This window comes from Ptychodera flava, chromosome 8 (genome assembly GCF_041260155.1).
Source record: "Ptychodera flava strain L36383 chromosome 8, AS_Pfla_20210202, whole genome shotgun sequence".
Classification (NCBI taxonomy): Eukaryota; Metazoa; Hemichordata; class Enteropneusta; family Ptychoderidae; genus Ptychodera; species Ptychodera flava.
Window position 1 is genome coordinate 35872301 of NC_091935.1, and position 27720 is coordinate 35900020.

General features: G+C 37.4%; 3 protein-coding genes across 19 annotated transcripts in view; 1 reads left to right on the top strand and 2 right to left on the bottom strand.

Moving 5' to 3' along the window:
• Positions 1 to 9390, bottom strand: part of LOC139139192 (KICSTOR complex protein SZT2-like) — an 88515-nt gene extending 79125 nt beyond the window's left edge. For 13 of the 16 annotated variants that reach the window (XM_070708015.1, XM_070708014.1, XM_070708012.1 and 10 more), the window contains exons 1-3: positions 9235 to 9376; positions 1865 to 1990; positions 1056 to 1232 (exon numbers count right to left, since the gene is read on the bottom strand). In XM_070708015.1, coding sequence (XP_070564116.1) covers positions 1056 to 1232; positions 1865 to 1990; positions 9235 to 9267 — 336 coding nt within the window. In that variant the 5' untranslated portion in view covers positions 9268 to 9376. Of the gene's footprint in view, positions 1 to 1055; positions 1233 to 1864; positions 1991 to 9234 lie in introns of all 16 variants that reach the window. The other 3 variants (XM_070708001.1, XM_070708005.1, XM_070708003.1) reach the window with 3 other exon arrangements.
• On the top strand, positions 9316 to 18744 carry LOC139139194 (mediator of RNA polymerase II transcription subunit 8-like). Its single transcript, XM_070708019.1, has 8 exons — positions 9316 to 9453; positions 10255 to 10373; positions 10684 to 10718; positions 13098 to 13207; positions 13819 to 13959; positions 15064 to 15151; positions 15555 to 15713; positions 17354 to 18744. The coding sequence occupies exons 1-8, from the start codon at positions 9448 to 9450 to the stop codon at positions 17440 to 17442; spliced, it is 747 nt and encodes a 248-aa protein (XP_070564120.1). The 5' UTR covers positions 9316 to 9447; the 3' UTR covers positions 17443 to 18744.
• Positions 18309 to 27720, bottom strand: part of LOC139139193 (histone-arginine methyltransferase CARM1-like) — a 51189-nt gene continuing 41777 nt past the window's right edge. Inside the window, exons 10-14 of one of the 2 annotated variants that reach the window (XM_070708017.1) lie at positions 27034 to 27088; positions 26493 to 26575; positions 25703 to 25986; positions 24862 to 24987; positions 18309 to 22832 (exon numbers count right to left, since the gene is read on the bottom strand). In XM_070708017.1, coding sequence (XP_070564118.1) covers positions 22594 to 22832; positions 24862 to 24987; positions 25703 to 25986; positions 26493 to 26575; positions 27034 to 27088 — 787 coding nt within the window. In that variant the 3' untranslated portion in view covers positions 18309 to 22593. The remainder of the gene's footprint in view (positions 22833 to 24861; positions 24988 to 25702; positions 25987 to 26492; positions 26576 to 27033; positions 27089 to 27720) is intronic. The other variant, XM_070708018.1, reaches the window with a different exon arrangement.

Consider the following 27720-nt stretch of genomic DNA (forward strand, 5'->3'; position numbering starts at 1 on the left):
AGGTATATAGCTTCTTCCTTGTCAAAGGTCATACCAAAATAGACCTCTTCCTCTAAAGACAGGATTTCCCGATACTTGAATAAAAGCCCTATAATCAGTGAAGCTTAAAAGCTTAACTTTTTAGAACTCTAAGTTAAAAATACAACAGCAGAGTTCCAGCAATTCTCGACTTTACTCATGCTTATGTTCATTTATGAAAATACACAGAAAATGTCATTTAAATCTTGACACAATAAAAACCTTGACTTTCTTGTACACTCACATGTACCGTCATCAAGAGCTTGCAGTAAGCTTTGTTTATTGAATGCAAGCAATGCATGCATTAACCCTTTCCTCACCATGGTTTGACCCAACCCAATTGTTATCAATAGTGGTATAGGTGGACCTGTTCGTATGGAATTGGGGGTGAAGAGGTTAAGTACCTGTAATCATCATCCACAGCATGGGTTGAAAAGGTCACATGCTGTTTTATCAACTTCCTTTACTTTCAATATGTTTTTCTTTCTAATCTTATTAATATTTGGGAAGCTACCAACCAACATTATGTAAACGTTTATTTTCAGTTTGTCACACTCATGTGACATCATGGGTTTTTTTCTCAGTTTCAAAAGCAACACAATACAGTAGACAATGTATACCAGTGAATCCTGAAAATATATGTATTTATCAACTGTTGGTATGGGTGTATTGTAAGCTCTAACACAAAATCTACTTCTTTGGCCCTTAAACCACTATGGTTTGGCCAAACCCACTGCAATCAAATGGTGAATGTGGACCTGATTACAGTGAATTGGGGTGAACAGGTTGACCCTTTCATGACCAGACTTTGGGACACCCCTATTGTTTACAATAGAGTCGGTCAACCCATGTACAGGAAAATGGATGTGAAAAGAGTATTTAAAACCATACTGTCAACAAATACATTTTTTTGAAAAATGTAAATTTCATTGTTTTTAGGTAAACTCTTGAGTTAATATACACTGAATTTAAATTTTACTGGCCAGCTAATAACAGCTGATAAGGCAAAAACTATGAGTAGCCTATGAGAGACTTACCACACATGACATGGAAGGACTCAGATCCAGTATGTACACTAATCTATAGCATCTTGCTAGGAAGGTAACATGAGATGTTGGGATGAGGCGGTATTTACAAGATTTGCTCGAAGGTTGTGACTTTCCATCTTTCCTTGGAATCACCGACAACACTTCTAATTCCTCTTTGGACTTGATCTGAAAAATGACGACAAGAGACAATCTCAATGGATAGGTATGACAGCCACTGAAAGAACCTATTCAATATAATGATGACAACGAGGAATGAACTGATATGGTTTCCTCTGTATTGTAAAGCAGGGATAACTTTCACACAATAACAGTGTTTGGCTAGGATACAGTAAGGCGACAGTCAAGTAATAATATCAATATATCATGATAGTAGCTAGAGCACTCCCTTTGTAGCTGGGACAGTTCGTCAATCATGTAGCAAGGATAGTCATTTCATAGATACGACAGTCCTGTAGTAGCCACAACATTCGTGGGTAGGAAAGACCCCCAGCATTAGCCCTTATCCCGCCAGGTCTATCAGTACCTTTTTTGCTGAGTCAGTAAACAGCAGTACATGTATTGAGCTAAAACCTTTATGTATTTCACCTTCTTGACATGGTATATTATAGTGGGTTAAGTCTGTCAAAATCAATACTCATTTTTTCAGAGGCCTTCAAATGTTTAAGTCTTTGCTGAAATGCAACCTATGGGCCATGCTATTCCTCACTGGTTTTAACCAAGTGATATACAGTAACATTGGCTCTTGGCAGGATAAGGATTAAATCTATACAGTCCCGTAGCAGCTGGGACATTCATACCAGGTCTTCTTCTGACTTGACTTGGATGATGTTGTTGAGATAACTGAAAAACCATGCTGATCTTATATTCCGGGAAATCCGGTACTCTTTCTTCATCAACAGGTACACCTCATCTGCATCTAAAGTCTAATGGAAAAGGAAGGTAAAAGGAAGACAGTTTACTTGGCTTGAAGGAAGAAAAAGTTTACCGGTTAGCGGCACATTATGGTGTTGTGTAGCATTTTCTGCCATTCAAACAACCTGAAGAAAAATAAGGGAAGCACAGTTCAAAATTTTTTTAAAGGTACATGAGCTGCAACTTTTGACGTTATTTTCATGATTTTGTATTTAGAATAAAATTAGTTCATAGAAACGTTCTGAGATGTTTACTCAAGTATAATTATCCATGCAACTACATGATAAACAGCGTACATTGTGCATGTACACATTTGAATCTTTACAAATACAACATGGTGCAACCAACTGAATGGACGAGAAAGGGATTCACTCCACTTCGTCAAAAAATTCTCCGTTTTTCACATATAACATGGCAAGAATTTGAAAATGGCAGAAAATTTTAAATGAACAAAGATCTGTTCAACTTCTTGCCTATTCTGCCACAAGCAAATGTTGTTGAGGCACAGTTAATGACTATATCGTCCAATTTGCAGATTGCAAGGAATGTCTGAGAAAATTGGAGGTACCCTGATGTTGGACAAATTTCACAGAGTTGAAGCTCATGGGCCTTTAAGGTTCCATGTCACGTAAAATGAATTAACGAGGTTGTTTTTGTTTTTTGTTGTTGTTGTTGTTGTTGATGTTGATGATGATGATGATGATAATGACGTTGATGATGATGATGATGATGATAATGGGGAGGAGGAAAAGGGGGAGAAAGATACTGAGAACAAGCAGTTGGCAGTAGAGATGGAATCTATTTCACAAAGACAAAAGTTGGAGGAGGATAACATTGATCATCATCATCGTCATCACCATAATCATTATCACCATCATCGTCACCTTAGTCCAGTCAAAATATGAAATGACCCACCACAAATTGCAACAGAATTTATTTTTTCACTACTCACCTCAGAAAAACCCATAGAAAAACATATCAAAAGTCTTCCAAAATCCAAGGAGTGGAAAAGTGCCTAATTTGCATAAATCCAAAATGGCCGCCCCGGTTTTATAGGTTCAATGCTTTTGGCCACTTACTGCCCAATATTGGTCCGATTTTGGTAATTTTTTTTTATTTCCATGTACCTTGTACATTTTCATCATATTTTAGACGTGTTTATAAAAATTCCATTGTTTTTATTTACAAAACAGGAACATAATTGTAAAACAATGGTATTCTCACACACTATGTCTTCTAATCAATACTTGTTTCATGATTTTATAAGGTGCAAATGTCTGTAATGTTAAATAAATAAATAAATAAGTTAAATAAATAAGTAAATAAGTAAATAAATAAATACACAAGGAGTGGAACAATGCCTAATTTGCATAAATCCAAAATGGCCGCCCCCGGTATTATGGAATCAACACTTATGACCACATATTGCGCGATATCAGTCCGATTTGGACAATATTTTTTTTATTTTCTTATAAATTGTACATTCTCTTCTAATTTCCAACATTTTTAGGGCATTTCCAATTGTATAGTTATTAATAAAATAGGCACACAAGTCTGAATTTCAGGGTAAAACAATGGTACACAAACACACTTCACCTTCCAATCAATACTGGTCTAATTTTGCAAGATGCTAACATATATGGTGTGAAATATATTGAAAGCAATCTCAGTATAACTAATACAGAATATGTATCCATTTTGTTTTTGGCTGTTAATTTGCCAATAACCTATTCCCTATTTCACATTAAAAGCCACCGGCTGAACTTACGCATTTTTCAGAACATTCGTCCTATAAAAGGTTGGCGGTTTATTCATATCAAACACAGTCAACCTGGTTTGAAGTCTAGTTATATCTAGTGTGTTGATATTGTGTTACCAGGGTACACTGGTTGTCACCATAGTTGTGAAACTCAACATGAGGTTCAATACTAGCTGGTAATTGTAAAATTACCAGTTTCCCAAATGCTGTTTATTTTACCCAAATTGTAGATAAACAGCCGCGCCTGAATTGACAAAGTGTGCCAGCGCGGGAGAGCCGAGCAAAGGGAGAGGTGTACAGATCACATGAGAATTAAATAGTATTGGTAGTAAAGGGAAAGCAACTCAACACATCGTTCATATGTGGGTTGTTTGCGTTTTGTGAATGATATTGTGTATAATATAAGTGTATATCATGTTTGGCTGTTTTATGTAAAATGTTGCTTAGCCATGGCGAGACGTACCCGTAATCTACGTGTCTTGTGTTAATCCGCACTGGCGCCGAGAGATTGCTGTGACACTGCGATCCTTTGGTGCTACGTTTCGAAACAGAGTTTTCTTCATCAGCCACTTAAAATTCATTTTTGATTGGTGAGCACAATTGATTGATTGTTAGATTTTTTAAGTTGGTAATATGTTGTTCCACTTACGTTTGTTGTTCACAAGTAGGGAAGCTAGAATGTCTACAGTTTGATCTCGTTGTGTTTGTGTAGGTTCGTGTGACCCTGAGTTTGAGTTATTGTAGTTTTTGTGAAGTCTGGCGCTTATAAGTGTGTCACCTACATTTCTGTTCCTTCTAATAAATATATGCGATTATAGGTTGGTTTTGGAACAGTTTTTTTAGTGTTTCGTCTTTTTCAAGTTCACTCCAGTTTTCTGTCAGGGCTTGCTTGATTTTTGTCGTTTCTATGAACTGGCTATATGCTGGTATTGTTGGTGGCGTTATCTCTTTCTGTTTACAATGATGCAGACTCATCTGTGCAGACATACTATATTCCTGTAGCTAAATACTTTGTACTGCATCGGAGAATTATTTCTCTATCTAAAGTTTTCGACAACTATCCAGCCGTCTTTGTCAATGGTGTTGATTAGCAACTCTGCGCATGGGTGATCTTAAAATTTTATCCCAGATTCGAGGCAGTTGATGCCATCCGCCATCACGAGTCAGCGTTGTTTTATGTGTTCTTATGTATATCGCTTCCTTAATACCGCTCTTGAACCAATCCGGCTTCCGATCCAAGATTTTCACATTTTCTACCATGAAATTATGGCCCGGGGAGTCATTGTGGATATGTTTAGAAACCTCTGAAGTGACGCAGCTTGGACGCCTATGTTCTTTCATTCGGGCTTGTAAGGATCGTTCTGTTTCTCCGATATCGCCGATATGAATCTATATCTCTGATAACAGCTCCCAATCCACCGTCGTGGTGGTACCGATATTTTTCTGACACTCACACAAAGTTAGAGCGGAAATTTGCTGATGAATTTACGCATCATATCAACAACTTGGACCAACACATAAAGTTCACAACGGAGGAGGAGCATGATAACGCATTGGCGTTCTTGGATGTTGAGACAATCAGGCGCCCAGATGGCCAGATAAAAACCAAGGTATTTAGGAAATCAACACACACTGACCAATACTTACATTTCACCTCAAATCACCCCCTGGTTCATAAAATGGGGGTAGTCAGAACCCTCCATCACCGAGCAGATCTCATCTGTAGCGATTCCAATGATAGGTTGGAGGAGAAAACCCACATCAACAATGCCCTTCATCACTGTGGTTATCCATCCTGGGCAATTAAGCAGGCAACCCGTACCAGAAAGAAGGCCCACACTAACTCAGTACAGAGGAATGGAAATCAAAAGAAGGTGCATGTAACTGCTCCATACATCAAAAACCTAACAGAAATATTGCAGCACACTTTCAGAACATATGGTGTGCAGTTACACGCTAAGCCCTTTAACACCATCAGACAACTACTGGTATGCCCGAAGGATCCCACACCATCGAAAGACGTATGTGGTCCTATTTATCACATCCGATGTGAGGGTTGTGGAGATAATGAATGCAAAATGGACTATATCGGAGAAACAGAACGATCCTTGCAAGCCCGAGTGAAAGAACATCGGCGTCCAAGCTGCGTCACTTCAGAGGTTTCAAAACATATTCACAATGATTCCCCAGGTCATAATTTCATGGTAGAAAATGTGAAAATCTTGGATCGGGAGCCAGATTGGTTCAAGAGAGGTATTAAGGAAGCGATATACATAAGAACACATAAACCAACGCTGAATCGGGATGGCGGACGGTATCAACTTCCCCGAATCTGGATAATATTTTAAGATCACGCATGCGCAGTGGTGCTAATCAACACCATTGATAAAGACGGCTGGATAGTTGTCGAAAGCTCTGGATAGAGAAATAATTCTCCCGTGCAGTACAAAGTATTTAGCTACAAGAACACTTTCTGTTTGTTGTTCAAGCAGTCTTTTTCTGCTTTTATGATCTGTCTCTCTGATAACGCTTTCTATTTCATTTTTTTGTATTGTCGGTCTTGTAATTTTTCACTAAATTGTGTGACTTTTTGTGTAAAATCGATTTCGTTCTTACATGTTCTGATGTATCGTAATGATTCACCTTTGATCAGACCTTTGAATGTTGCTGCCGGATGACATAAGTTTCTTTGTAAGAATTGAAATGTATCTGTTGGCTTTGTGTGTGTGTTGATGTCGAGAATATTCTCTTTGTTGTATCGACGACCTTTGTAGATAGGTCTAAATATGTGATTTCTTGAGAGGAGCTTTCAAATGAAAAATTGAAAGTAGGATGCATTTTGTTGATGTTTGATATGAATTCATTGAGTTCGTGTTGTGTTCCAGGTCGATATTTGTTGTTTGTGTTTCTGTATTTTTCTCGTTTCTGTCTCATGAAATGTAATATCTGCTATTTCTGGAAAAGACGGGGACCCCATCGAGCATCCCCATATTTACCAGTAGAATTCATCGTTGAATTCGAATGTGTTGTTTTTTTTAAGATTACTTCTAGCAGATCTATCATGTGTTTCGTTGGTGGTTGCTTGATTATGTAACTGTTTGATGATCTTTCCCGATTTAATGCTCTGCCGATTGATTCAATTACCTCATCATGTGGTGTATTCGTATACATGGAAAGTACATCCAGTGTTACTAGTGTCGCTTTGGCCGGAACTTTGATTGTCTCAATTTTCCGTATAAAGTCTGTTGTCTTTGATGTATGTTGGTTCTTTCTTGACGATTTGTTTGAGAAAATGGTCAATGAATTCTGATATGTGAAATGTTGGACTGGAGCATCCACTTATGATTGGCCGTACTACGAACATAGCTCCTGGTGGCGGCACTTTGTGTATTTTCGGTAGAAGGTACCAAAGTGGCGTTCTTATTTTTCTATCGACTGGATTCAAATATTCATAATTATGTGTGATGGTCAATGTGTTTTTCATTGTACATTTCTGTTATGAGATTGTGTACCGATATGTCTTCTATTGTATTTTTTGTGTCATCTGTTGCCAATTTTGTGTAGTATTGTTGATCGTTAAGTTGACGTTCTCTTATGTAATCATCAGTGTTTAAAATTGCTGTCCCCCGTCCTTTATCAAACGGTTTGATGGTTATCTTCTTGTTTTTGATAGCGTTTTGAACACTATTTGTTCTGCACGTGTCATGTTGTTTTTTTTGTGTTTCGAATAGGTATGTTAACAATAGCCAATTTTGTTGCTTCCAAATAATTTTCTAGTTTTGTGTTCTCGGTTGTATGTGGGATCCATTTCGAGTTCATTTTGACTGGGTGTTGTACGGTCTGTGTCTCATGATATATCGGAGTCTCATTTTCGGAATGTATATTTTATGTCCCCTAACAGGTAGATTCTGTTAGGACGATTTGTTGTGGGAATGAATTTTAAGCCTTTGCTAAGTACGTTGATTTCAATGTTGGTGAGTTTGTGTGTTGATAGGTTCTTAATGAATCTGAGTTGTTTGATGCAGTGCTCAATTTTGTTCTATTGTGACTTTTCGTTATTTTTGTCATTCTATGATTCTTGTTTATGTGTTTCCTTTTTTTATCTTTGAACTTGGTCATACTAAGACACAATACAAAACTCTCTCCGGCCATTCTGTCTCTCTCTAATCCGAACCTATCTCCAAGTGTGTACCCAAGAAAACTCTGTTTTCGAAACGTAGCGCCAAAGTATCGTAGTGTCACAGCAGTCTCTCCGCTCCAGTGCGGATAAACACAAGACACGTAGATTACGGGTACGTCTCGCCATGGCTGAGCAACATTTTACACAAAACAGCCAAACATGATATACACTTATATTATACACAATATCACACACAAAACGCAAACAACCCAAATATGAAGTGGAGTTGCTTTCCCTTTACTAGCAAAGACATACAACAACTGATGAATAATTTTGTCTTTCTTGTCTTTCTTTCTTTCTTTCTTATCTATTTATCTATTTATTTATTTATTTATTTATTTATTTATTTATTTATTTATTAATGTATTTATTTATCTATCTATTTATCTATTTATTTATTTCACATATAAAATAAAAAATAAAATAAAACAAGTATTGATTACAAGACATAGTGTGTGAGAATACTATTGTTTTACAGTAAAATTCGGACTCATGTTCCTGTTTTGTAAATAATAACGATGGAATTATTGTAAAAATGTCTAAAATATGAAGGGAATGTACAAGGTATATGGAAATAAAAAAAAATTATTAAAATCGGACCAATATTGGGCAGTAAGTGGCCAAAAGCGTTGAAACTATAATACCGGGGCGGCCATTTTGGATTTATGCAAATTAGGCGGTTTTCCACTCCTCAGATTTTGGAAGACTTTTGATATGTTTTTATATGGGTTTTTCTGAGATGAATGGTGAAAAAATAAATTCTGTTGCAATTTGTGGTGGGTTACCCCCTTTTTTGGCCTAAAATGACTGGACTACCTCTTGAATGTTTACATATTTTCACAGAGAGCAGTCTTCGAGTTCGATGTCCAGATTTCTTTCTGCGTTCAAGGAGGTGGGTTCTCTGTACTGAAATTGTCCTCAAAAACAGTTTGTACAGCTGTCACGCTGTTGAGGAGTTCGAATTACCAGCTTACGTGCGCGCGTTTACGCTCATGAAATGTTGGCTGTGTCTGAGGTCACGGTTGTGTCAAGACTCACTCGGACCTGAACCATAGCTCTAGTTCAGTGCTAGTATTTTTAGTGATGTCATTATATCGGTATCTAGAGTTACTGGTACCTATCTCTGGCATCGTGGATCGAGCCGCGCTGTTTGTTGTTGCTGTGTTTTGCGAGACGGACATGCCGGGGTTAATCTCAAACACGTATCAGCGGCGCACAGTGCGTCGACATTGTTTGAGGGTCTGTCGAGTATCGTCATCAGAAGTTCTGAAAATCGCTCTGATCGTCGTCATACTGGAAGTAATCTAACAGCTCACCTCACTAGCCTCTTCCTTTGTCTCTGAAGACATTGTCGTCTCTCTCCGTTACTTTGACTGTACTCACATTACGGGATACAACATGATTTTTGTTATGCTTGATTTTCTACTGCTACGAACACGGACATCTTTTTTCCAGGGCGCATGACTAATGACCTTTGACTGAGGTCATAACATGACAACAAGGAAGAGAAAGGAACAGCAGCCCTCACCATGCAGGTAGCGTAAATATCCAAAGTTTAAGATGCGTTTGGCGCACATATATATATAAATGTTTCACCTACATGGTGTCAGGAGTGCTTACGGAAATTAAATACTACTGTGAAATACGGCTAAATGCTAAGCAAGTGTTTTAATGTGAAACTTTCAAATGTGAGTGGAGTGGTCTCTTTCAGTGGATTGTGCTTGTGGATAGTTCAATTCAAACACATAAAAAAGAAGTCTTTATATTCATCACAGAGGTTGAAGCGGGACAACGTTTGCTGCATGATATTTTAAAAATATGATCGATTACACCACTGTCCCTCTATCGCAATACACACATTGGTAGTGTCTTTACAATACAGTTCCAACGGTACAGACACTGAACTGAAGGCACACAAAGCATTACACTTACAGACCCTGTACCAGTACTTTAGAAATTCATCACAAAGTTGCAAATGACAAGACTTGACTGTGAATATGTAATTCGCAGATTATACCATACTTGTTTGAACAGAAAACAAAGGACTTTGACTGTGTGCAGAACAAATATTAGAATGCAACAATTACAATGAATAGATACAAAACATCAACTACGTATTCAGGGCTGTAGCCTGCGGGAGTGGGTGAGGGTAGGGGTTCACATGGCCCCCCCCCCCTGGAATTTTCCATAATGTCATATGAAAATTTACCAAAATCCTAGCTTAGCTATGTTCCCCCTGCCCTTCTTTCCCATGGCAATTTGGTCAGGATACGGCCCTGGCATTTAAGGATGAAACCACACGTACAAATGTTCTCTCTTTGCCTGTTATCCTTCAGAACCAAGAAAAAGCCCTGGATTTTTCCCTAGATGCAGTGCTAAATAGAGTACAAGACTTGAAAAATTCCATATCACAGTTCATCATGAAACTAGAAATGGAACATGAAACACTTAATTGGTGAGTACATGATGCAATAATTATTTGAGCCTTTTACATGACCGCTGTGTTGTTCTATAATAGTAGTTGACTTTCCAAAACACAGCCTTTGCAGCCACAGCAGTGGGTTCATCATGCTTGACCCTGGACATATTGATGAATTTAAATCTGTTAACAAGAATTCAGATGATAAAACATGGTGATAAGTAAATTTTCACCTTTTCACTTTAATTTTTCTAATGCCTGTATGTAGGTACTACCACTACTACTACAGTTTTTGTTTGCTTTCAAGTTTACTATTTGTCTTCTTTTCATGTATTCTTCATTGTAGGCCATCAGTACTTGACAGTTTTGCTTTGATTTCCAGTAAGTATCAAATGCTCTGATAATTTCTGTCCAGTTTTAAAGCATTAAAATAATTTCTGTCACAAAACATGAATCAATTAATTGAAATCCTCTGAAAGTATTAATTATTCACTGAGATTTTAATGTCGCTATTTTCATTGATAGATACATGAAATTGCTAAATTAAGTTGAAATGTTACAAAATGTCAGATTCCAAAATCAGTAAAATTAGTGAATTGAAATCCGAGTGAAAATGTCTCAAATATCAAACTAGTAAAATCAAGTCCCAGTGAAAGGACATGAATTACAATTTCTGTCTTTAAATATTCCCCCATATATCTTGTAGTATTATGATTTTTAGCTCACATTTGGTTATACCAATGTGAGTTTATCGTATAGGCTGAAGTCGATGGCGTCTGTATGTATGTGTGTATGTATGTATGTATGTATGTATGTATGTATGTACAGTATGTCCGTCAACATCAAAAACACGCAAACCGCTGCACGTTTCAGCTTGGTATTTGGTGTGTGGATGCATCCTGGGCTATAGATGGGATTTTGTTCAAATGAAGTCTGCATTGCCAAAATTATGCAAATGAGCTCACAAAATGTGAAAATGGTTAAGAATTCATAACTCAAGAACCGCTTTTTTGATTGCTTTGAAAATTTGTGTGCAAGTACCTTAGGTGAACTTTATACAGTTTTATGAATATTGTGAAGATATTCTTAATTTTGTATTTTTGCTGAATTTTTTTGTGATTAATCTTATTTTCAGTAGAAATTCTTCTTCTCTGAAACCGCCAGCCCAATCGCTCTCAAATTTTGGTTGTCTCTTTGCAAGGGTGTCACTCTTCTAATTTGTTGAAATTATGACAAAATTGGGAAAATTACTATTTTTGAGCAATTTTGTCATTTTTGGTCAAAAAATCTTTTACAGTATATATTTGGTACACAGACGTATAGAAATGACAATAGTTAGATATGTGGAAATTGTCCTGAAATATAAAAACTTGTAAGATAATATTGTCATTTTTGGTCAAGAAAACTTTATCTCAACATTACTTGTTTGATAGCTTTGTAATTTGGTATAAAGTCCCTTGTTTGATAGCTTTGTAATTTGGTATAAAGTCCCAAAGATTTATACTAGATAATTTTTCTGCTCAAAGTGTCTGGAAACTCTGCTCAAAGTGTTGGGAAACCCCAAAAATTTGTATATTTTGTATAATTTTCTCAGTTTGTGACCTTAAATGACCTACACCAACCCAGGATATGTTGTGAGACAATTTTGAAGGCTGTGAACATAATTTTGTCATATTTGGTATCAATTGTAAGAAAATTTGATCCAGAAAACAAAGCTGAGGTGATTTCTTTCATTTTGGACCAATTTTTGCAACTTTTCTATGTAAGACATACAAGAACTGATGAGAAATTTGGATCCAGGATCATTCCAGATGTTTTAATCGCCGCCCGGCCCACAGTGGAAGGTATTTCACTATCTGTAACTAACTTAAGTGCTGTTTACTTTAGAATGGCATTAATTAAAAAATCTCCAAGGTTGTAAATGTACTTCCTGTCATTTGGTCTTATGTAATACCAAGGGGTGGAACATTTGATATTCAGGAGGGGGTAGGGTCTAGAAGATTGATGATGTAGCATTACTTTTTTACCAGATCCCTTGTGCATTTTTTGCCCACTCCCACCTTTTCTTTTTATCAAGCCTTCTCTGTTTTTTGTTGTTGACATTTGCTTATGTATTTAGGATCTGCTTCTCCCATTGCTATAGAAGTTGATATGCATGTTCCTAAAGATGACCTCCAGTACCTAAGTTGCAGACCTTATTTGCTTTTGTCATTCTTGTTTTTCCTGGTTTAAATATTTCTCGAATGGACCAATTCAAACCGAATGTGAGCACATAGTGTCCTTGACGGTATTTTTTAAGTGAAGGTATAGGTAGCTTTGCTTATGCACAATTCATGTTGAACATCCACAAGGTTGTGTGTTCTGGATCCTTTAAAATGCGAGAAAAAATACACAGAAAACAAGCCATGACATTTGATCCCTTGACAATGCAGCATTCATTGAGAAAGCTGTTGTCTGTCCACGTATCAGATGTAAAGTGCCTTTCCTGTAAACATAGGTGTTGCTGCAGAGAGATTTAAATATTTGAAATACTTAGATACAGTAATGATGGCTATGAATGTTTGATGGCTGGCGCCAATGCATATTCCAGTCTCAAAACATCAGAATTTGTCCTACATCTCTGAGTGTATGGTATTTGAGTCTTTGTAATTCCTACTTAGTGTCTCACCTAGATACATGTAAGTTATCAGCTAAAGCATCAGATTTCCACTGAAATCCTCCTCCATCAGAAATTGTTTTCTGTTATTCTCTCAAACACAGGTCAAATTAATACCCTGAACAAAGTTTTGAAAAGCGACAAGATACCTTCTCTTAGAAATTTCATCCTACTCCCACTTGTACTGGCGCCAGAAAGAGATGAAGACTTGGAGGTGAGAGACAATCAGTTTACTCCTTCTGCTGTACTTCCACACATGAGCAAAACATAGTACCGGTAAGTCTTGTCCATAAGTCAAATTTGGGTTTTCCAAAGCAGTTACTACACCAAAAAAGTGAAGTATAATCAAAGAAGCTGCCAGCATCACAACATACCAGTAGGAAATACACATTATAGAGACAGATTTGTTTCCTGGGTCAAGACAATAGAATACATGCAGCTATTTCATCATGTCAAAGAATGCTTGACACAGACATGCCTCCTGATTTTAATTTGCACTGAAATAATCAACTGTGACATATTGAAACAAATATGTAAAAAAGAATAACTTTAAATTTTTACCGTCAGACTTTATCAGGTTTGAGCTATTATCATAATAAATCATAACAATAATTCACTGACTTGTTTCCATGACGATGAGCAGTGTGTAAATGTTGATGTCTGTGATGTTTGATCAACAGACTCTTCTTCTCATACACCTGAATTCCTTTAAATGACAGAACGTCACCACACTGTCTGTGTTTCATATGACTTATTAATATTGTGTGGCATTTTAATTGTTCATTATTTTTACTAAAAATTTGAAGACTTCTGATCAAATTTCAGAAAATGACAGAAGGAAGAGTACCAGCTTTCAACCATGAGGTTGTGCCGAATTATCTCCGAACAAAACCAGAACCAGAAATTGAAGAAAAAGAACAGCAGCTAGTTTCATCTGCGTCTCAACTCACTCCAGAAATGGTGCAGGTAATCCATTTATTAAATTCAATACATTTTTCTTTTTTTTCCTGAACAGAACATTGTCTGACAAATGAGAAGTTATCAAGTGTATTGTACCAGGCAATGTTTTTTATCATCAACATTTAGTAAATATTCCAATAGTCCTGGTAGGCATGGTCTGATACATGTATACATGAACATGTCAATTCACTTGTGTTTTAGCAGATAAACATTCATACAGCACACCAGGTCAGTCAGAAATGTGCCCATCCCTATAACCAACATGCATAGGTACTACCATATTGTTTTATATGGCAAAGTAGGACATTGAAACCGAGGAATGTTGGTGACAGGGTTAGTACTGCTCCCAGTGACCCAAACTTGATTTGTACAGCTACACTTACGCATCATTGCAACCATAGAAGTATTTCTTTGACACACTGTATAGTACAGCAATGTTCATGTAATTAAATCCATGTGCATTACCCCACACTTCCCTCCTTTCCCCGAGTAGAAATCAAACCCAACCAGGAACAAACCACATAACTCTGTGCAGCAAAATGATTCAACAGTAAAGCATGTGTAATTTACACAAGCTTTACCAAAGCACGATTTGAGTTTATTATTAGAGAAAGCTCAGTCCCCTTCAGAACCAACACTTGTGTAGGTGGCAATAGAGTTGAAATTGCCTTTGAAGCTATTATATGATAACAGCCAGATTAGAATGCTTGTTTCATCTAGACGCAGCAATAAAATCCGGATGTGCCCATGTCTTGGTCTACTCTGTGATTAAGAAAATTCAAAATTATAAGCCATGCTGAAAGCTTAATGGTCAACGTTATCTTTTATTAGTATTATGAATTCAATATTATTATTGTTTGAAGAACTCAGCCACTTCTAGAATGTTAGACTTCAGGGATATTAACTGCCATCACAGCCTGGTTTATGGTTCATCACAATGAAACCTGGATGACTTTCATGGCTCTAAAAATTAGTTCCTGCTGTTTCAAAGCTATATCCAAATATTCTTGGAAGAATGATAAAACACAAGTGTATATCTCAGACAAGATACATTGGAAAGATTTGTGTTTCAAATTCCCAAGCTGATTTGTTGTTTTTTTCTGCATACAGCAACAGATCACAAGTTTGAATAAGTTATCCACAAATCTCATAGAAATGATAAACAGTGCCAGAGATGATTGGGACATTGAAAGTACAGGTAAGTACATAGTTCTCTGCAATTGCTGAATATTTTTATATCCCTTTTCTGTGACTTGATACCAGTAGTTTACCAGTTATTCTTGGTTTTCAGGTATTACAAAAGTCATCACACAGCGAATGTCACATCATGTACCATTTTGTACAAAGATTATTATCATTTTCACCTTTGAGGGCTCTATTACTTGTGCATTGTTACCAAACCACAGAATGTGTACTATGTAGTATTACATGAAAATTGCCATGGTGCATCATAGTTACATAGTGAACATATGGAAATTTAGAAATTCACCATAAATGCTTGGCTTAAATTTGGCAGCATATGAATAGTGGTAAATGTATGAGGTTGTCAATCTTTGCTGTATCACAACTTTGCCGGCACACGGCTTCCTTCCTCATCACAGGTTCAAGAGCGGTTATGCCCACCACAGCGTCTCAAGCAGACACCAACGCGCTGGTAGCTGCCGTCAGCTTTGGTGCAGGCTTAAAACAACACAGACCACCGCAGCCACAGCAGGTACAGCCACCACAGCCAGCAGTACCAAGACCAGAAACAGTCACAGGTGACAAACTTACACTATTTTGCTCACGTGTTTACACACGTGGGCATATGTCGCAGCGATGTCTGTCTGTCTGTCTGTCTGTCTGTCTGTCTGTCTGTCTGTTGGTCCGTTATCTCAAAAACGGCTTATCAGATCAGAATCAAATCTGGTACATATATTCAGTTAGCAAATGGCAAGAACTGATTAGTTTTTGGTGGGTGTGGCTTGCATAGTTTTTGCTCATTTGCGTAATTAGTGATTTTAGAAAAAATGGATATATATTAAAAACGACTACACACAATTTGATGAGATTTGCTACAAATGTTGATCACACCAAGATATATCAGCAGTGGGAACCATAAGGGTGACATGAAAGATAAATGCTAATTTGCATATTTAATGAACTTTCCTAACTAGGGATATATGTCTGATTTGACTCGATCAAAATTAACCAAACTTGGTATGTATATTAAAGATACTATGATTTAACATTATTGAAAGTCATTAAGCGTTTTAATTTCAGACATTTTGCATATTTCATGAACTTTGTTAATTAGGAATATATATTTGAAATGACTGGACCAAAGTTGATGAAACTTGCTACATGTATTGAAGCCACTATGGTACAACATTTTTGATCTCTCTAATGTACAGCATTCATTTTCACCAGCCTTCAAGGAGAAGACAAATAAACCACAAAACCTTGTTCCCGATATTACTTCTTCTGCAAACAAATTTATAATGGAAGGAAACCGAACTGCATCCTGAAAATAGTGCAAACGGATTACCTCTAAGATTATTTTTGATGGGTTTTTGACATGAAATGAAAATGAAGTGTCAGTTGAGTATGAAATCATCCATGAACCTGAATATGTCATTGCATGATGTGATAAGTCCACCTCACTTTGCTAACATGATTTATAAGTTTCTAAAAGCAACCATTGGCACTTTAGCATGTTTTTTATAGGATTTGCAAATTATTGTACACCTGCCATGGAGTTTCATTAGACAGTGAGTTTTGGTATCAGTGGACAGAGTCCAACAACAGTGGCATTGTATGACCTTTGACCATACAAGTGTCTTGCGTGGACGCTCAGAAAATCTGATATGATCAGAGGTCACGTCTCTTAAAAGTTCATTGATTTGATGTGATTCTGTTGAACTATGATTCTTCAGTGCATGACTTGACATTTCATTCATTGCACTTAGCTGAGTGATGCACTGGAGGCATGCCTGACAAACATGCAATGATGTGACCCAATCTACCAATATGGCCTTATGAAAACATCATATTGTTGACTTTGCTTCTGAAATTTGACTGTAAAAGGTGTCAAATAAAAATGTCATTCACAAACTATTAGGATTTATGGCCTCAAACACCATACACTTCAGTATTGTCTGAGATACAATACTGGTAGATCTCTGTATTTTATGAATGATCTTGCATTTATCACTGCTTTCTCTGGTGGTTCAATCTTCGAGCAATGCTTAATGTTAGGTTTCCCTAACTACTGTACCACATTCAAAGATGCCAGAATGACTCATCTAATTTCTTAAATATTTCAGGACTGACAAAAATGATGCCATAAGATTGACTATGTCCCTTCAAAAGGAATTCTATAACTCCCCGTTTTTTTCCCTACTGTCTTCTTACTATACAGGGAAGGCACCAAGCAGTATCAAGGCAAACATCAAAGCCAGTGTCCATCCATACAGCAGACAGAACCCAGGTGCAAGGGGGATGCCGTAACACTGCAGTGCAGATGCATTATTTTCATTACCAACAAGTACTCTGTGATCTGAAAACGGACATTCCATACATACGTGGTCCTAACATAACAATCCAAATCCAAACACAAGCCATGTTGATAAATGAGGTCAAAGGTTAGAGAAGAGGCGGATTTACTGCTCGCAAGATAAAAGTCTACGAACTGCCATTTTCTGTGTGTATCAAAAAAACTATATTCCTATGTAGAATTACAAATTTAAAGGATACTGCTGCTTGTAATACACATACTGTAGTGCATTACACGCTGTTCAGAGACTTTTTTTCATTTTACAAAATATGAGTTTACAATTAAATATCTGTCTTATATAAGAAAGCATCTTGCAGTCTCAGACTCTTTAATTTCTTAATTGAATGATGCAAAGGAAAACAATTGCAGCCATACATAATTTCATGAAAGTGCCATATCTCTGCATTACATTTGGCAAGTACTGTACTAACACTAGGCCATATCTTCCTTACGGTATTAGACAATTTTCTCCGAGGCTGTTTCTAGGAATGAATACATGACATGGCACAATAATTTTTGGTCCAATATTCTGCAGTCTTGCATAAAAGGAAACATCCTGTCCAGTCAGTCTTCAACAAGCAATTCCTTCAAGTGTTCACCAATCACTGAATAGATCTGCTCAGCCTTGGTTCACGCCAGTTGACGTATCCTGGTTCTTGTTCCTCCTGACATGGAAGCTGGGGCATTGTTGATCCAGTATTTCAGAAGAGAATGAGAAACGTAAGGGGAAAGAGGGAGGAAAGGGGAAAAAGGGGGAGGGGCCTTGTGTCGTGTGCAGTTCAGGATAGGTGTAAGTTAGACACAAGACAGGCACTCACAGTCTGATATCAAACTACCTTTTAATGATAACAACCAACTTCAGAATGAAAAGGAAACGTCATCCATTTACGGTAGATTTCACATAACATGAAGAAAACGCAGAGAAATCACTTGAAATGACCAGGATGTTCAACACCAACATACAGCTAGCTGCCTTTACAGTAGAGTGGTTCAGGCAATGTATAAAATATATCCTGGTATTACTGGTGCTTCAGTGATTCAATAAAACCTAGCTTCTCTCCAGTCGACCAAATATGGGTGACTTTAATTGGAGTTTCAAAAAAAATGGCAGAATTTTCATATATATCCCCAATATGGAGACTGCATTGCTTACACTGTATACTGCTATTTTTTTTCCCACTCATTCTGACGTTAAAATTAATTGCAGGATGGAATTAATCGACTGGCTTTTGAATAAAGCAGCTCCACCAAAGAAAGTATGTGTGTGTTTCAACATTTCATTGCATGGTTTTGTTTGGTTAGCCTTGTTTCAGCAAAGTTGAAAGTCACAAAAATTGCATTACAAGTAAGAAAGGGAGCACATTAAAATTGTAATGACCTGTTAAACTCACAAATGCCTTTATTACATGTTTTTCCACCACAGTGGAAATTGGGGTTTAATCAGAGATCAGCACTGAAGAGTTTTGTTCTGTCTTCTTGACTTTTTGGAGAATTGCACTTTACTTTCTAAAGGTCATCTATACAGTGTGAAAAATTGAATCTTTCACAGATTTCGAAATGATACTTTTATCGGGGTAAAACAGGCATGAGTCATAAAATCACAACAACATCAAACAAAAAACAAAGATTATGACATTGAATATTTTGTACTTGGGTGTCATAAACCTGCATTGTTTCCGAAGCGACTAATCATTTCACGGAGGAAGAGTCCATCAATAGAATAATCATCATTACTGAAGTTGTTCTTCCTTTGATTGATCAATCACATTTCCACGGTAAGATGACTGCTTTTACTCAGCTTTCACAGACACAAGTTACTTATAATGATGGTTTGGTTTTGGGGGCAAAGTTAAAATGTGTCGGTAGGTACTCAAAAGAAGTGTCACCCAAAACTGTCATGACAGAGTTTAAATAACCAAATAACATGGTGGGTATATTTATGAACGTGAAACAATAATCTTCTTATCTGAGTGTCTACAGTGGAAGTGAGAATGAGCTATTTGGCATAAAACGAGAGAATTCATGTACAGTTAGGGAGATGCCTAATGTTTGTTTTCAGTCAATAGTATGGCACGTGGTATATATGTGAGTGTGTGTGACTACTTATTTGACATGGCAAATAAATTGTATTTACATTCATAGTGTTTGGAGGGGGTGGGGGAGGAAAACATTGTGCAAAGAAACATCAGTGAGTGACTAACAAACCTTCACAGAAGATATACAATTTCTCCAATAATACAAAATAATCATAAAGACGACTGGTGTCACAGAATTTTGAAGTTGATATCAAGTCAGAGTTTGGTACAGAACTTGCAAGTCACATAAAGCAAACCTTTCCATTCCCTCTTGTGCTGGATAAGAAAATGTCTCCATGGCAACTAGCATGCGTAGAGAGAGACTTGTCATAGTGGAAAAATATAACTACTCCGAGGAATTGCCTGTCGATTAGTTAGTTACCATTACTGAACAGACAACAGAGAGACATTACAAATTCATCTAACAAGACAAAATATCACTGATATTAAAAATTCCCGTGCTGGAAGCAATATGCAGCTACACTGAAAATTTGAAAATAAGTGACTTAAGCACTTTAAAACTTGTCCTAGCACTAGTCACACTATGTGTATGGCAAGTGTGTTAAAAAAATCAATCAGTCTTTTGTCCATTTTCTTGCATGTCTTAAAACACCATCTTAGACAGTCGTCTTGATATATTTCAGGTAGAATGTGCCTCGGTGACAGATGTTCAGACGAGTAACATTGGCCATTTTAAATTTCAAGTGTTGGTAAATATTGGGTAATTTGTTTCTCTTTTACCTGAATTTGCACATTGACGCCCCGATTTTTATTCTTGAATTTCAAAGGGAATGATTCAAAGTGTCCTCCCAGAAAGTTTGAGCAATATTTCGAGTCTTTCAACATCAAGGCACGTACTACCTAATTCTCATCCCATCATCTTTCACTTTTACCCTCTCTCAATGGATCAACCCCACTGTTTACAATGGTAAATTGGACCTACCAAATGATAAGATGGGGATGAAAGGCTCAAAAGGTGAGAGTTGACATGGCAGCTGTTTATGAGACACTGCATGAAATTCACATACGCTCAATTCATTCAAAATTCTGGATTTTAAGGTAGTATGTGCCTCAAAAGTGAAAGACTTAAAACTTTTGCTCAACTTTCCTCAGGGAATCTTTCAACCATTCTCTTTCCAAATCAAGAATAAAAATCGGGAGTCGCGATGCAAATTTTGGTACCAGAGAAAGAAATAAGCCAAAATTAAATGGTATTTGAAATTCAAAATGGTCACCATCCCTGTGTAACTTCATGGAGAAAAATAAACTTTTCGATTTTCAAAAAACTAACATGGTGAAAGTTTTTCTTTCTCAAAGAGTTTCAAAATGAGCTCCCACAAGTGGTAGATCAGAAAAGAATTTAAAAAGTTTGAGAGTCCAAATATCTGTCCCCAAGGCGCATTCTACCTTAAAACTTGCATGACTTTACCGCAGTGAATAAAAATCACACACTTACAGTAAGGTATTCTTGTAGTAATATCAACAACTTTGTCATAAACAATCTCAAACCTATCAATTTGTTTGACTTCTCCTCAGACCACTCTTTTTTTTGGAGTCTCAAGTTCATCCATTGAAATCCAATTGAAAATCAACAATAAATATAATATTATAACATTGCCTGAGAAGATAAAAAAAGTTTGAATTTCTTGTAAGCCAGCCACCTTGCTGAACGGCCGTCAGAGTGACAAGTGTGAGGATAACTTTCTATTTTCAGAAAAGATGTATTACGTGTAGTCTGATTTCAGATCATGCTGTGTCTGTTTTCGGTGTTTTGAGTTGTCAAGAAGTGTAAACACAGACCAGAAACGATTAATTTTTTCCTTGCTGTGAGCAAACCAACTTTTCTTTTTTGTAGTCAACTCACTGAACAAAGATTCTCATCCATAACAATAGACCAACAGATAAAATGACGAAAACTGATAGTTGATAGAAGAGACTGATCGCATAATACATCTTGCAATTAACTGTCATGGAGATTCTGAGTATCTGTCATGAATTTGTTTTCATAAGTTCCAACCTGACCAGACAGTGAAAACACCCTTTTAAGATTTAATGTTGTCGTGGGACTAATCCAAGTCAGCGAATGAAATCAGTAGGGCTCTCAATATTCTCTCTACACTATGTACACAATTTTCTCTCCGTTTGCTTTGAAGATTGGCACACAATTATCCTGCACAACAAAAGAAATTTGCATGGTGTGGTTTTAACACTGTTTTTGCTCTTCCATATTCTTTGGCTTTATTCTCAGTGAAATAGGGAAGCACCAAGGTTCAGTAACGAACATAAAACTGCTCGCAAAAAATTCAAGAAATATGTCAATCATGAGGTAAAATGCCTAGTAATTCACAACACACAGAATGGACGATTAAAAACAAAGGGTGTATCTTCACATAGGCTGTGGGGTCCTTAACCAAACCAGTCAATCTATGCTTTAACCCTTTCACCCCCATTTGTGTGTGTTGAGGTCCAACTTTGCCATAGAAAATGACAGGCTTGGACTAAACTATGGTGGTGAAAAGGTTACGAAAGAAAACAGTATAACACCTGCTGCACTGCTTGAAAGTTCGAAAACTTTATAAATGCATCATTACATTTGCCAGAAAAGTCTTTTAAGCTTTGGTCCTACGGAAACTGGGAAATTTTGCAAAAGAAGATAAAATCAACAAATTGACATCAACAAACAAGGGAAATTTTGGCCAGGGAAAAATAAATATCAGTCATGGATGTGGTTAAGGTGTCCCAGTACAGCCTTGAAGTAATAATATATCTTGCTTCACAGTACATTTGAAATTTCTCTGAAGATTTTGAGTCTAAATCTAACATAGCAATGTTGACAATTGTTAAGTATACTATTCTTACTGCCATGATTTTGACAATAAAAATTAAACTTCTTTTTTGCCTTGCTTTATTTATTCACTCTTTTTTTAAGCTCTTAGATGAAGCTAAAACAAGGCATCTACCTAGAAGACTTAATGGCTAACCTATTAAAGTCTAGTTACTCTATATTTATCGGTTGTTGAATTATTGTTATCAAAATCCTCCTGATGGATGGCCCGGCACTTGCTGACCAGTGCTTGACAGATACTGGTTGCCTATTGAGTACTGGCTGTTTGCTCCGAAGTCGTTGGACTGCGTTACATATGTCGACGTCATGCCAAAACCTACCGAGGTGGGCACCGGCAGCGTTCTTTGCATGTTACCCCGACCCGTGTGAAGCTGGGAGGATCCGCTGGCCATCACTGCACTGTGTGAGATGGGATCTGTATTTGCTGCGGAGATAAAATTGGAAGAATGAATGAATTCAGGCTGGAATGCCTACTGTAATGATTTGACCATAATATCAACAGAAATGAAAAATTGTTCAAACCTCATGATAGTAGTGTGAAATACAGCATGTTTGAGCGCTTAGCTTTATACTGAAGTCTAACAAATTCATAGAAAACATGACCGCTGTCTTTCTGCATTTTGGTCCCAGCATGCAAAGTTCAGCACTCAGGGAGTGTTCCTGACAATGTGACTTATGGAAAGCGCCATCATGGGCCAAGTGTAGGTATCTCTTGTTTTTGGCAAGCTGTAGTAAGTGAAACTGTGAACAGTACATTGTAATACCACCTTATCCCTGTGTACTAATGAAATGCACATCAAAACTATGTCTTACTGCATAAGTCACATGTAAATTTGAACAAAGTTTGTGAAAGTGATTGAAAATGACATAATTCAAGTGATCAAAATGCCTTTATTACTGCCAAAAAATACTGCATCATGAGAAAAAAAAATTCCTGGGATCAAAAACACTTATTTTGTTCACAAACTCAAGAGACAGTTACATCATCATGACTTTATTACAATGCATACAACTTCTCAACATGTTGCTCTCCTACTTACTCTAACAGATTGTATTCATTCTTATTTGCATACTGTCATGGCAACACAAAGGAAGCAGTTTTGGAAAGCACAAATTTAAAAATCACTGCATACTGATGATAAGGTACAATGGAGGGGGGGGGGGGGGAATTTGCAGTATATTTCTGGCCTCACTTATGATAATGAAGAATAATGATAATCAATTTGTTCATTTTTTTCTCGTTGCAAAAATCAAAATCAAACCAGACTGCTTCTGTGGCATTTATTGCTGGAGAGATTTTGCCAATGGAATAAACATATGAGAACATAGAGGTCAATAAAACAATCTGTCATCCTTGCCCTGTTCATTAATATCCGCATGGGAATACAGTCTATCAGTGGAACACACACATGGGACAAATCACACATTTGTATTGTATCCTGCTCCTGATAAACCCCCAAGACCAGACATCCCTCCCCATCAGAACCCTTAGACCAGAAATCCTTCCCCATTGGAACTCTGAGACCATAAATCCCTTCCCATCAAAATCCTGAGACCAGAAATCATATCTCATCTGAACCCAAAGACAAGAAATCCCTCCCCATCCAAACCTTCAGAAAAGAAATCCCTCCCTACTCAAACCCTGAGACCAGAAATCACTTCTCAATTGGAATTCTGAGACCAGAAATTCCTCCCAATCTAAACCCAGAGACCAGAAATCCCTTGCCATCCTTTCTAAGTGAACCTTGACCCTTTGAACCCTGGTTGGCAGGTAAATCCCATGTGATGTCATGGGTCATATTGGGTCAGGGTTCACAGGGTTAGAAATGAGTGAAACTAGAAAGATTGCCAATTTACACTAAAACTGCACAAAATGGCAAGGAAATGTGCAAAATGTTGACAAGTGCCCATAAATTTCCTGTTGTTCAAGAAAGTGAGGCTGTTCTGATCAGTGTTTGAATGTGCCATGGTTACGGTTTTCATTGCTACAGTGCAATTTGACCTTCACTGTGATTGAAAGGTCTCTTACTTCATCAAAGATACGACAACAACACAACCTACAACAGACCATGAATCTATATCAACGTTCATTATAGATCATGGTTTGCCTGCATATAAATATAGATTTCCTGGGTTTTCTTCAGGAAATACTGAGTGTTGCAAAATTTATTACAGCCTGCAAACATAAGCCCTGATGGAATTGCCACAAGCAACCCAAATACCTACCATACTGACCATTTCAAGCACACCCAGCTACAATGCCCTGTGATCAACATAATCAGATAAACAACAGTGCTGAATTTTGATTTTTGGCAAATGAAAACATTCTCAGATTATTGGAGGGAGATAAATGGTTCACACTGTTTTCCGTGTTGTGATTTGGTATCTCCCTGCCCAAGCAACACCTCCCACTTAACACTCAAATCAAATAAAAAGTACTCATTCCAACCTACCTCCCCTGTACAAGCGACTTTGTGCATGTATGGTTTGTCCCATGTGACCTGACCACTGATTTTGACTTGGTTGGGAGGATGAGGCTTGCTGTTGACTGCTATTGACTTTGGTTCCAACATAATACACTAGCAACATGCACAGAAAAGATGGGGTGGCAAAAGTAAACGGCAAGGAAAATAAAAAATAAGGCATGCTACATTTGTCAAGGAAAATCACAATTCTGTATTCTCTTTGTTTCCTTCTTTCACGGCACGAAAGCTGGCAGTGCAAGTGCAGCGTCTCGGAAGTTTCTACCTTATTGGTTGGCTGGACATCATTTTTGTTATTTAGTCATTACCAAACAGCCAATCAGACACACAATAGCTTTAGTTTTAAACTCCCTAAGTTGCTGTAAACAATAACACTCAACCAATAAGATAAAACCTTTCAAGCTGCTGCAATGAAGCATAAAAAAAGGGAATTGACACATCAAATTTTCATGCACAATGACATCTCTCAGAAAATGAGGAGTGATTTACTTCATACTCCGAAGTATTTGTCTTCCTAAGCTTTGCAACAACTATTTTATGGTAAATTTATTTCAGAGGCTGGAAATTCCTAAACATTAGAAGATAACCACTGCCTTGAGAAATGCTCATCATTGCCTTGTTTTCTGAGCAGCAAGGGTCGCTACAGAGTCCCCATTGAGTAGATTTTGCCGGCCATTGTACAACATTTTTGAAAACACTTTACAAAGTTTGATTAATTTTTTTCTTTAATTATAGGTTCTTTTCAAAACAAGACTCCTCGTAACAAAACAGATTGCCACTCAATTATAAGTACCACTGATTTAGAACTCACCTAGTGGTACCAGATTGGACTGGACAACACCACCTGCCCCGGCAGCAGTTCCGGTACTCTGCTGTATTCCGTTACTGTCCACCACACCATTCAGAGGGACTGGGTTCTGTTCCGGAGCCACCTGAGCCCAGTAGTTCTCGGTAGGTGACGTGTTTGCGTAGCCCGGTGGAGCTGCTGGGGCAGCACCGGTGTAACGAAAGAACGGATTCTTGAGGTCCAGTCTGTTTGTTGACACGCTACTGGAACCTTGTATGCCTACCTCAATGTCAATGTCATAGCTTTGCCTGTGGTGGACAGAACACAAGTGGATAAAAATAAAAAACTTGTTGCATTTCACAGATGCAGTAAATTTTGGTGTTGTCCTGGCATGTGCAACATTGTGCATGTGGATCACATCACACACAAAAATCACATTTCTTATCGACTCCGTAAATGCACCAAAGGAGATACCGGCTAAATTTCTGTTTCAACCCAGGTATTTGGCAAATGTTGTACACAGTGTGCACAATAAATACATCATAAATATTCACATCAATTGACACTGTTCACAACATAGCACAATTTGTGTTTGGCAACACAGTGTAATTCCCCTCTGAATTCCATGCAGGCGCTGGGCTGGATCCCTTGTATTGCCAGGCTCATCTATTGTGCATGGTTAAGTCCAAGTTATTCTTTTTTATTTACGCATCTTTCTCTAAGATAAACCGCAACATGTGCCTTGTAACAAAACAAGGAATATTCTGCACAAACTGGCACTCGATTAGTCAAGGATAATGAAATCACTACTTGCCTCTTGTTACAGGTGAGTATGACTTTTCCTGAGAGCACCTGACCAGCCTTGACAAAGATTGGCGTCTGCAGTAGGCATCGTACCTTAGATGAGAAACAGCAGTTTGTCACAATGCGTCAGTAATGCCATGACAGTGTCTTCAGGTGAAGGAGAAAATCTCCAGGTTGCATATATTGGAGCAAGTTGTCTTTAACCCTTTGTACCCGGCTCGGACATAAATGTCCGATGACGTCATAGAGTACCAGGGGGTCAGGGTGCAAAGGGTTAACAGATGGGAATTTTGGTGACATACCTTCTGATTTTTGCCAATAAGTCATCTTTACGATGCATTGATTAAAATAATGTTGCGAATTATATCAATAATTTGGGATTGTAATTCAGCCACAAACAAGTGTTGAGAAATGAAAATCTGATTTCAAGTTACTTCATGGAGAAAAGATAATGTTTCACATCTTTTGGGTATATAGTATTGATGTCAAGGTGCATTTGTAGAGTCAGAGGCACTGTGTTATAGTCCCTGTCACTTGGACTGTATACTTACTTGGTACCAATGTGTGAGTGGCTCTGTGGGGGCTGTGGACAGGTAAACAGTGGACCTAGACAGAGACAGAAAATGACATTCTTGTTGGTACATCACGGTAAAATTACAATGATCAAAATTTGAAAAAATATCAATTAACTTGTACTGCGCAAAATATGTGTCTGACAATATCATTATAAGATAAAGTGTGAGTGGTCATGTACATGTTGATATATCTGAAGCAAAATAAAAGAATATTATCTCAAATAATGGGTATATTAATATCCCAAAAGTATTCTGTATTGTCACGTGACAGACCACATTGCTCTGTATCATTACAGGATAATTATGTCGTGCCATTAAGACATCAATAAGCACAGAAAAAACAGCGCTCTGACAATGTGAGTTAAATTACAGTCAGACCAATTTATCCATAAAATTTCACATCATATGACGTTAATCTGTCGTGGAATTGCAAGTTAACAATTTTCAAATTCTGACTGACAATCCCAACTCATGTTTCATCTCCAATCAATGGAAGGTAATTCAAGAGAGATTCCACTAACACTCAGTTTGAAGCTCTTAAAACAGTTCACAGCGTCAGAGGGTCTGAAAACACAGCTGTTCTAACATGCCTCTTAACCTTCACAAACCCAAGGGAATACCTCACAAAACTGATAAATATCAGAGATCGCATGGCAAAGCCTT